Below are 12,000 nucleotides of genomic sequence, written 5' to 3' on the forward strand. Positions count from 1 at the left end.
GCAAAAACTCAATTACTTACTGCTATTTATCAGTGGTTTCAAGGAACGATCTCTTTTTCTCCATGCTGCCTTTCAAGAGCAAAATGCGTATCTTGGGGCATATTGTATGCAAGAAAATACAGTATGTTAGGGTCTTAATATAGCCTTTTACACAAAGTGCAAGACTTACAGTAATAAATACAGTATCAAGTCGAACATTTGTCACTTTTCATCCACTGAATCATGTTTGTTCCCTACAGAACATATGCAGACCAAGAATTAAAGAGTGATTTTTTTTGTGATGTCTATGTTAATTGGTTTGTGCTAAAATGGAATCTTGTATCGTTTTTCTGTGCTAAGCAAGCGGTCATATCCAACAGTGTCAGAAAGGTTTACAACATTGATCACTGACACGTGTAAAGAGGCTGTATTTTACTGCTGAGCAGGCATTCACAATATCACATTTCTCATTCGTATTCTGATTTGGAGTTTCGAAATGCTGACAGAAGGGAATTCCACCTGCAATGAAGTTTTAGTCTAGTAATTCTGTTCAACTCATTTTATTTTAAGGTCACAGAAACATGCCCATACAAAAGCAATTGAGAATGTAAATCTTAAAGGGTCAGCTATTGTGTGTGCAGGACTCCTTATACGCGCAGTGATTTTTATGATCTCTAGCTTTTTATGAACTTATGTTCAAGTCATAATTACTGTGTGGTAATAAACCTCCCTTCACTGGAGTTTGCAAGCTTTTAGTAGGAGCAGGTTGTAGATTAGAAAGTTCATCAGAAAATCTGTGCTGTAATCAGTTTTAATCAACTGATGGAATAGTTGTGTAGGAGGAAAGATAAGAGCTTAGAGATTAACCTTCCTGCAATACATACGTTTGTCCTTGTGAGCCCCTAACCTCATGTGCAGAGGTTGTCCATGCCCTCCTTCTCCCCAGAGTAGATAAGCTTCTAAAAGTTTCTAATGGCAAAGTTACTCCTGTTCATGGCAGAAACGATACCCAGTCTAGTAATAGGACTTTATGGAGAATCTTATCTTCTCCAGTTCTTAGATTGGCTGAGCCTTTAAGGCTGCTGAGTGGTTTCTGTTTAGGCCTCATTGTGAGTTAGTCCTTCGCCGCTCCATATTTCAGATATGCCCTACTAGGGGTCTCTCAGGAACCACAACAACAACAAATGGGTTCCCTCCCTCTGTATCCACTGACATAAATTTAGGGGTGGGGCTCCATTTTTGACCTTTTTAGTATTCAATTATTTGTTGGCCGATTCGATTGTTTCATTTTTATATGCTGCTCTTCCCCAAGAAGGCTCAGGACAGCTTACAAAAAAATTAATCATATGAAACTGATAAAATAAGTAATAAACAGTGCCCCGAGCAGTGGCACAGAACTCAGCCCACCTGCTGAGAGCGGGCCTAGATGAAAAGGTCCTACAGTGCTTCTGGAAGATGTCTAGGCTCGGGCTTTGGTGTAAGCCTCCAGGGGCAAGGGAGTTGCAAAGCTAAGGAATGACTACCAAGAACAACCCCTCACTTACTTTCACTGAACAATCTTGGCTTACAGATGGAATTTGCAGGAGGTTGTTTGCAGCTGACATCAGGGATCATAAGGGATTATAAGGAAACAAGGGAGGAAGAAGTCCTTTATGTGTAGAGCCATGGTCACTTAAGGCTTTATAGGTCAAAATCAGCACCTTGAATCATGTCCAGAAAGCTATTGGAAGCCCGTGCAGACTGGAGCACTGAAGTAACGTGCTCCTTTTGACCTACCCCTATCAGAAAGTGGGCTGCAGCAGCTGCAGCTTCCATGCAGTCCTCGAGGGTAGCCCTATGTAGAGCACATCTCAGTAGTCTAGCCACAAGGTTACGAAGGAATGGATCTGAATCTGAAAAAAAGGCTGTAGTTTTCTCATCAGATGGAATTGGTGAAGGTGCTCCTAACGATCACAACCTGAGAATCAGCCTGAGCAAAGGAGCCAGGAGCCCACAAAGCTGTGAACTTGATTGACAAGGGAAGGTTGAACCCCATCAAAGAAGTGTCCCTGCCATCCCATCACCCCTCCCAAATTTATGCCTGCAACTCACTGTCACTTCTCTTGTCTGCTTTCAGTTTCAAGGTAGGATTGTCTTGGACTAAACTATTCTAGCCAAGTAGCTGTGTAACCTGCTCTTGAAAACTTCTATGGATGGAGATTCCACAGTTTCTCTACAAAGCCTGTGCCAGTTCCTAACCACTCTCATAGTCAAAGTCATTCCTAATTTCCAATTTAAATGTCCCCTGTTCCAGTTTATGGCCATTGCTCTTAGTCCTGCCCCTTTGGTCACAGAGAAAATCCCATCTCTACCCTCTCTGTAATTACCCTTCAGGTATTTGAAGACGTTAGCAAATCTCCCCTCTTCTCCAGACTAAATAACCCTAGCTCTTCCAGCCTTTCCTCCTAAGTCTTGCCTCTGAGCCCCCTTTATTTTTGTTGATCTGTACTGTAAGGCCTGGAGTAGTGCTGAGTAGTGTAGCAGAATCACTTTCCTTGATCTACAGGTGTTAATACAACGCAGTATTCCGGGGGGGGGGGGTGTTGCAACAAAAGCACCATTGTTGGCTTATATTCAGGTTATAGCCCCCTGTAACCCCCATGTCCTTCTCTGCAGTACTGCGGCCAGTTTGCCATTCTCCAGTCTTCATTTGTGCATGCAGTTATTCCATCCCAGGTGCAGGATGTTGCATTTGCCCTTGTTGAATCTCATCTGATTATCCGTACTACTACTGTACTTAGTTACTGTTAACTCAAGTGGCAGATGTTTGCACTGTGGATCGAAAATCACTAATCCACTGGCAAATGATGTGGGTATCAGTAGGACTCCACAATGAAAAATGTGGTTTTCAGTTTGCCTTTTAACAGCAGAAAATTGCATAAAAGCTGTGAAGGACACTAAGGTTAAGTAGTGCTAAAATTGCCCTCAGTTTGGCTCCCTTGTGCATATGTATTGAGACAGTCCTTCAGATGCATCAGGACTGTCTAACTGGCAGCCTGTGGATCACATCTAGCCCCTGATGGGTTAACCTGTGGCCTCTGGACTCCTGGTTTGGGCACCACTTTGCCCACAGCTCTCCTGGTGCTGCTGGAGTCTTAAGGCTTCTGCTCACTCTTCCTGCTTGCACTTCCTGCCCCTGCCTTTGGGGGTAGGGAGGCCTCTGGGCCTGAGGGAGCTCACAAGTAGGGGCCTCAGGGGATCCAGGGACTCTGCACGGTGCAGCAGGTGGAGGTGGAGCCCCCATGGCAAATAGGAGTGCCAGTTCAGTGCAGCAAGGCTGGCTCATGGGATGGGGCTACACAGTGGCTCAGAGAACACGTAGCCCAAGTAGTGTGGGGGCTGCAGGCACCCTGGCCACTCAGAAGTTGGACAACCCAGAGTTACCTGACTGAGACGTGTTCCGCCCCCCACCCCCCCCCCCCCTTTTTTTTACATGACCTGACTCATTCAGTGCACAGGATGACCTGAACTCTGAGGATGAACTAGGCCTGCATAGTAAAAAAAGACTGGCCTGTAGGACCCTGCTTCATTTGGTGCAGAAGCTGAGAGTTGTATGGTGAATGAGATATGACTGCAATAAGAGGCTGCTCATTGCTACTGCACAGTAGGGTCGGAAACAACCTGTGCACCGCTGGGACCGCACAGTAACAACTGTGCAGTTGGGGGCATGTATAGATGCACCCTCTGTTGAATAGCGTCCTGGCACTCGACATCTAGTAGTGCCAGAGGACTAGATTCTGTCCCTGCTGCTTCTGCAGAGTTCCTGTGTGGTGCTGGCCAGGTCCTGTGAAGCAAGTTTGTCTGTCTGCTACTTGTTTTCACTTTTTAGGTGCCCAATTTAAGATACTAGTGGCCTAGGTTACAGGAGAGTTGAACATTCAGAAGCAAGTGGAAGTGTGTTCACTGTAGACTAACTCATGTTACTTTTCTTAAATTAGCCTAGCTCAAGTAAAAGCTGCGATGGTGCAAAATAACACATTGGCTCCTGTGTCATCGCTGGCACTGCATACAGTTGTACTTGTCACTAAGACTTTGGGGGGTAGAGTCCATTAGTTTTCTGCTGTACTGTAAACTATGTGGCAATATGTATTGTTTCTCTGGTGACCTGACACAACTAATCTATTCTTTTTGAGCAAATGGGTAGAGTTTGCGGGGGAAGGATTATAGGAGTGCATTGGAAGGCTAGCATGAGTGTAGCCAGCCTTTGTCCACACCGAAGCATGGTCATATGAACTGGTTGATTGTGCCCTCGCTTGTTCTGTAGCAGTAGGTCTCAACCTTTCTTCAACTCAAGGCACCCTTGTTAGCCACAGGACATCCCTCAGAAAATGGAGATTCTTTGTTTTCACTTGTTTTATGACTACAGAAAAATAACAGAACAATTTTTCTGTTGCCAAGGCCTCAGAAAGACCACGCCAGGTCAGAGTGTATTTAATACAACAGATTCCTATTTGAAATATTTGGGTTTCTGTAGGTTTGTCATGTGAATCACGTTTGTACACTTAACAGTGCTAAATTTTGTGCATCCTGCTGCACACTTGAAAGGATGTCAATGGACCACCAGGTGCCACAGCACCCTGGTTGAGAATCATTATTCTGTAGTCTATACCTGATGATGGGCCAGCCAACGTGCTTTGGAAATGCCCTCATATTTGAGGTGAGGCTTTTTATTTTTTGTTTTTGCATGTGAGGGAGCTGAAGATAAAGGGTAGTGTTCAAGTTACAACTACAGATAACTTTGCAAAGAAAGCAAGCCCTGAGGTTGATTGGAGTTGTGCATTGAACATATAGGCTGCTTGTAGACGTTAAAAAAAAAAAAAAACCAACCAAAAAAACATGCTTTACCAAAAAAAAGCAGCATGTTATTTCAACTTGGCTCCACAGTGTCTGTATAGATCAGGTGCTTCAGTGAGGATTGTTGGTGCTTTTTTCTAATAGCTGATTCAATCAGCTGTGTCAAAAAGCCCCACTAAAGCGCCTGATCTATACAGATGCTGGGCGAGCTGTGTTCAGCTAATGTGCTGCTTCTTCTGGGCATGTGCTGCTGGGCTTAGTGTGGGGGTGTGTGGAGTTTAAAGTGCCTTTTTTTTTTTTTTAAGATCTGCAAGCAGCCATAAAGTGCTGCAACATGTTAAGTTCTTTGAAATCACTGGCCACGGGCATCTCAAATTAGGCTGTCAAACATAGAGTGTACTGTTGACCTTCATATGTATCTTGGTTCCCCATCTGTTAAATGAGACTATCATCTCACTGCATAGAGATCTTGTGAAATTAAATCAATCGGTGTCTAATGTACTTGGGTACTATAGTGATGGGACTATAGAAAAGGCTGTGAGAAGATTAATTACTCTGCACTCTGCTGGGTTTAAAGCATGACTAGTAAATAGGATATGGGGCCACAAGCTGAATGATGAGTGTAAAGCAGCATTGAATTGCTGTTCATACAGCAGTCACAGTCTCTTTGGCAAGAAGTGAGGCAGGGGTCCTTTACAGAAGTTAGAGTAGCATAATGCTTGTGCAAAAAGGGGTGAGATTAAGGTTGCGCAGGATATTCGTTCTGGTATTTCTTAGCTTTTGGGTGCTTGACATTTAATGTACTTTTCAATATATAACAATGGAGTTACTTAAGTTAAATATTAAATCTTAACCAGGTAAATTTAGTGCAATATCTCGGACTACTCTAAGTTTCTACTCCTTTAGCTTTTGCCTAGGGGCCTGCAAATATTGCTTGTTCTGTATGTTAACTCTTCATATGTATAAACCTTTATTACTGTGCTAATTCCGTATCCTCCACTTAACCTTAGTCATGGGGAAGTGTCCTATGGTCTCTGCAATACAATATTAGTAGCTGACAGGAACGATCAAGCTGCCTCTTCGTTGACAGTTAATTTTTATTTTATTTTTCCCTGGTGCATTAAGCAGTCGGACACCAAGGCCTGCCAGTGGCTGTTTAATATTTGATGTGCTCATAAAAATTTTAATTATCACCTCTGAATGAAGTTTTATCTATAGTTGTCAGAAAATATGAAACGTGGCACTAGAACATAAATTACCTCTCTCTTGATAATGTTTCTTTTCAAACAAGAAAAATGAAATGTTGGATGTTCAGTCAAGGGCAATAGAATACTGAATTCTCCCCTCCCTCCTTCAGAAAGGGAGATTTTAAAGAATGCAGGCAGCTGGAGTGGAAGATCTGTCATATGCCAGCTGAAATCAGGAAACAAAATTAAGGGCTGATATTTAAATAATGGGTGTTTTTAGACAGTGCAATCTTGAAGGTGCTAAAAAAAATCTTTGTTTAAATATTTAGTAATATCCGTCAGAGTGGGAGGGGGTTGTTTTGTTTGACTGACCAAAAGCAGGTTTTGCAGATGCAATAGAGTAAAATGTATAAATTCCTTCCTGTCCCAGTGGTGTGGTTAAAACCATCCTTTGAATATCTGTGGCTGACTACTGAAAAATTTGGAGTGAATTTTTAGGGCCCAGTTCTAGTGTCAGATTTCTGTAGCTGATCCCTCTGTATTTATGCAAAATACCTTGGTTTTCAGGTGATTTTTAAGCCAAGCAACTGCTTTTGTTTGAGTATGCATCAGAGAGGCTTTTCTGTAGGTGTGCAACATCAAAATTTTGAACAGTAGTGTCGAAAGTAATCTAAGTGCCCTGGAATTGCAGCGTTCCCTCAAATTTCTCTTGCCTTCTGAAGGAGCTAGATCAGGGATCAGAAATATTTTTGGGAAGTGCCAAAAACTTGACTTATAAGATGTTGGTGTGCCCCCGGGGTGGATGGCAGGGGAGCCACAATGAGTCCGATCCTTATTGTGTTAGCACAGCCTTGGCTCCTTCCCTGCCGTCCACCGAGAGGCGTGCAAGCACCCGCTACCAGCAGTGAGCTGGGCTGAGGCTCTGCAGACCTTAATGCGGTGGATTGCAGCCTCCCTGTGGCCTGCTGCGAGTAGCCCAGGCTCTGTGGCAGGCAGCAGGGGCCTGCCCAGAATGGGCCAGCTGTGGCAGATGACCAAGAGGCTGTAAACTGCTGTGCCAAGGTCTTCAGAGTCCCCGTGTGGCTTATTGCTGACGGTGGGTGTGTATGCATGCCTCTGCGGGAACAGCAGGGAAGCTGTGAGGGGCCCAGTCCTTGTTGTGTCAGTGCAGTCCTGGCCCCTTCCCTGTTGTCAGCTCCATGGCATGTGCGCCAAGCAAAATGCTTTCTCATGCCACACTCTGACATGCGTGTCAGGGGTCGCTGACCCCTGAGCTAGATAAAGGCCAGTGTGTCACTGCTTCTGGAAACCTAAACCTCATCCTTTCAAACTTTCAAGAAATCCATGTCCCCTGACTGGCTGTCTTGACACTGGAAATAAAAGCACCACTTGCTACACCAGAACTGCTGTCCATAACAACTTGAGGGCCAGTGAAATTGCACCAGGTGTTCTGTGCTGTGACCTGTCATTGACAGCTCCATCATCACATCTGGTATCGGCATCCAAACAAAAGGGCAAGATCAAAAGGTACAGCTTGAAGGAACCGAGACACAGATCCAGATAGCAAGAAATGCTGTCCCTGAAGGAGATGAGGTATTGATCTTCCAGAGAGAGTTTTAATCTTATTCTTTTGCCAGTAGACCTCTGCAATCCTGCTCTAGATCCAGCACTCAGCATTGACCACTCTACCGATTACAGGCCTAATTGAGACTCTCAGAATGCCACCTAAAACTGGTCTAGAAATGCCTTTGGCATGTTGCTGATGTATGTTGCCAGAAGCAGAGCCAACATATTACCACACAGTACTGGCACATGCCTCTCCTAGTTCAGGAGAGGGCCTGAGGTAGCACTTGATCTGCATCTCACAAGGTGCTGAACCAGCATGCCTCTGTTGCACATACCACCCTATTAACCAGGCATTGAATCTGACAGAAATGGCAAAGGTTACAGGAAAGTTGATCAGAGCTAGCAACTACCTGTTGGGAAGTGGCTTGCCCTATTCAGTCAGGCTCAATCCACTGTTGGGTCTAACACATGGGTGTTGGACATGGTTTGGTTCCGGGTTCAAAACTGTGTTGTCCAAGGTAAGTTCCAGTTACTTGAAACAAACCCCACCCCGGCGCCTACCTCACCTTAGAACTTACTACAACTGTAGGCACATGTCCCTTCATGGTTAAGCCACTTGATAGACTTCACCTATGGACCTACGTCTCGTGTAACTTTTTGATCAATCTATTACCTATCCCTGCAGTGGGGCAAAGGCTTGATGTACACCTTACCCAAGGTAATCTTCAAGATTGAGAGAGATGATCACAAACATCCTGGTAGTTCCATACCATCTAAGACCATTCTTGCTAACAGGCTTAATACAATCACTTGTTTAGTGACAGCATCCAACTCCTAGATTGGGTGGATTTGATCTCTTAGAACCACAGCCAGAACCTCTATTCAGATCTGAAGGCACTGCCCGGAATGGATGGACTGGCTGTTTCACTAAGCTTTGTTCAAGTTCACCTTCATTTAAGTTCAGTTTGTCGCCTCTATGGTTGTGCTTAGTTTTCTTTCACCAAGTGATATTAAAGCTTTTTTTAAAGGGCCACTTCATGCCTACTTGACTCTGAGAATCCACTGTAGCTCAGGACCTCAGTTCAGGTCTCCTGAAACTCAAAGGAGCCTCTACGTGAAGCTCCCTCAGAGTGTTTTCATATCATCACACCCTGAAGCTGTTATCCTGTTTGTTCTGATGCAGAATAGTGAGTGATGCCAAGGTGTCCATGGCTCAACTCTCAAACTTCTCATACAACACTTCAGAGAAGAGAGATGATGCAAAGGTCTTGCCTGAAATGGTCTCAAAAATTTTCCTGACCCAGTTCTTAAACTTAGCTGTGTTTGTTTTTTGTTTTTTTTTTTTTTTCCTCTGAAGTTACAAGAAAAGAAAAGGCACATAACATGCTAGAGGTATCCAGATTTTATTTTTTTATGACGTTGTCAAACTAAAGCAGTGATTCTCCACCCGGTTGTTATGAGATCCTTTTAAGGATGCCACTCAGTATTAGTAACTCGTACACATTTCACAAAGTAAACCCAGAGATTTTGAATAGGAATCCAGTGTCAAAAACATTCTGACCTGTTGTGATCTCTTTGAGTTCTTTGCAACAGAAGAATTGCTCTGTTAGTTTTCTGCAGTCAAAAGTGACTGAAAGCTAAGAGTTAAAGAGTTAGCATTTCTTGAGAGGTACCTTGAGACTAAGCAAGTTGAGAACCACTGGACAAACACATGGGGCATGCCTACCTGTTTTCCAGCTATAGCCTTGTTCAGAGGCGAAGAGGCATAATCTAGTGCAGCTCTTTTCTTAGCAGCCAATTACTGTTCAATTCATGGAGCTGGAACTCCTCATGCCTACTTTCCTGAGGTGCTGTTTTCTATCTGCCTAAAGTTTGGATCCACAATGATCCATACTCAAAAAGGAATGGATTCTAGGATAACTTATGTTGTTAGATGTTGTTTGTGTGGATATGGCAACCTGCCCTCATTTCAGCTTTTGGGAGTCCTTGGCTATCATGGGCTGGGGCTTGTGTGGAAACTGAAGGAGGGCTGGCTGCTTTGACAGAGAGACCAAGAGCATCGACCTCACTCATGAAGTGCCTGCAGATGTACAGTAGGATCCACACTGAGAACATCTCTAAGGATTGTAGGTACTGTGTGGTCAGCAGCTGTTCTATTTTTAATCATTGGTATCTGGGAGTGGTATGGAGCCATTAAATATTTAAGTAGTTTGATACATCAAAGTTACATGGTTGGAAAACATTCTGCTGAATCCTTAAAATTCTTCTTTTTGAACTGCAAAAATCCATTGCCTTTCATGAACAGAAAAAAATAACACTGTCTCAGAACTGGAAACTGTTTGCTCCAGAGTCTTTGGAGGTACTTTCTGTTGTACTGCTAACTCCAGCCAAAATACTTGTTGCTGCATGTACAATTGTACATCTGATTTGCACATGTATTTATTGCAGTTGCGCCTGTAAATTGAGTAACTGTGTATGCAAATAGTTACGTGTCTGACAGCTTTTTTGCATAATTACCCAGGTTGCAGCCCATGATATCAGTCCCCAAATGTTAGTATGACTAACATGATATGGTTTCAGTGTATTTTTTGGAAGACTCTTACAGATTAAGAACTTTGAGGCCTGACATTTGTATTTGTAACAGGCATTGACAGTTAACAGATAGACAGTAATGATCAGAATTAATGTATTTTGATGATAAGCTCTGCTGCAGTGAAATGCAATAAAGGATCCAGTTTGTTTCAGCCCTTCATAATGTGCAAATTATATTTTTATTCACAATCCTTAAAGTGAAGCTATCTCAAAAGTGCTGTAAATCTCTTGCAACATAATGGAAGGTGGTTAAAATATTTTAATGCATTTTAGTGTCTTCTAGCAACTTAGGTTAAATTGGTCTTGGAACAAATGCACGTTGCCTTAGTCAACAGTCCAGAAAGTGGCTAGATGTTGGCTAATGTCATGTCACCAGGAATATGCTAAAATCTGCACAATTGTGTTTAGCTATTTGAGATGTCTTGCTTTTCCTCTTTCCATGATCTCATACCTGTTTGTTGAATTCACAGGTGGCCGTATGCTGTATCTGTTTCTTTGTCATTCTTCCATTGAACCTTGTTGGTACAATTCTTGGTCGAAATCTGTCAGGCCAGCCCAACTTTCCTTGTCGTGTTAATGCTGTGCCTCGTCCAATACCGGAGAAGAAATGGTAAAGAGAATCACTTGTAAATCATGTGTAATCACTTGAACTTAAATGTCTTCAGAATTGTTGTTGCATTGTGATCACCGAGCATTCTAGAAAAGCATTTCAAATTTGCTTAAATCAAGAGTTGGTCACCAGAGGAAAACTTCTATCAAAACTTATTTGCATTATTTCTCTTTAAAGAGATGCTGAGTAGATTGGATGTCTACTGGTCTTTTATCCACCCCACCCCCATTCCTCCCAGTTTTTGGGTCACTAGTTTGTATTCTGTCTAATTAGGCAGCGATTGATATGGAAACATTTGACTGTTCAGTTTCCTATTTTAAAATGAGTGGTTCTAATCCTGTTTTGACAGACAGGGGTCTGTAGAAATTAAGCGTCCTCATCCTTGATTATCATCTTTTGCTGGATTTAGGATTGATTAAGCCTCAGAGACAGAGCTCTTATTGATCAGAGTGAATTTCTTCAGGTTATGGCTGAGGTGTGCTTGCAGGGTGTTGTGGAGAGGGGTTGGGGATGCAGCAGGCATTTCATCTGTCTGTTCTGTACATAAGATGTGGATAAATGGAGCTCTTGAGTTTCTAAGCCATAAGTCTGGCATTGCCCTTAAGTCTTGTTTATTTCTTAACTGAATGTAAAGGGATGAACAGTATCAAAAATTGTTTTTGCAGCTTGTAGCACAGGGGTAGGCAAAATATGGCCCATGGGCTGGATCTAGCCTGCTCATGGGCTGGATCCGGCCTGCGGCTGCCTCTGCAATGCTCCACATGGGGCTGAGCCCCACCCATTCCCACCTGGGCAGCCTGCACCGGCACTTCCCCCAGCCCTGGCTCCAGCCAGTGCACAGCTTCTGGTGGGGTTGTTCCCAGTATGGCTGCAGCTGGCCAGATGTTCCTCTGCTTCTCTCACCACCAGGGGGAGTAGCCAGGCTGAAGCTCCCAGACCCTGCTCCCCCACCCCAGTCTAGAGCAGTGTAGCAGGGGGGCAGGAGTAGAAGGAGGAGTGGCTGCTGGAGGCAAAGGGAGCACAGCAGCACCTGGCCGGCTGCAGCCACACCAGGAACAGCCCCACCAGAAGATGCACATGCTGGCTGGGGCCGTCTGGGCAGTTCTGCTCCCTTTGCCTCCAGCTGTGGCTCTTGCTCCTATGATGGCGCAGTGCAGTATGGTAGGAGCAGCAGCAACAACTACAGCTGGAGGTGAGGGAAGCAGAGCAGCCCGGCCAGTGTGCAGCCTGGCC

General features: G+C 44.0%; 1 protein-coding gene across 1 annotated transcript in view; it reads left to right on the forward strand.

Moving 5' to 3' along the window:
• TM9SF3 (transmembrane 9 superfamily member 3) overlaps positions 1–12,000 on the forward strand; it is a 95,287-nt gene that overhangs the window by 63,949 nt on the left and 19,338 nt on the right. Inside the window, exon 10 of the mRNA XM_006014843.1 lies at positions 10,628–10,767. Coding sequence (XP_006014905.1) covers positions 10,628–10,767 — 140 coding nt within the window. The remainder of the gene's footprint in view (positions 1–10,627; positions 10,768–12,000) is intronic.

Source organism: Alligator sinensis, unplaced genomic scaffold (assembly GCF_000455745.1).
Source record: "Alligator sinensis unplaced genomic scaffold, ASM45574v1 scaffold264_1, whole genome shotgun sequence".
In the NCBI taxonomy this organism is placed as follows: domain Eukaryota; kingdom Metazoa; phylum Chordata; order Crocodylia; family Alligatoridae; genus Alligator; species Alligator sinensis.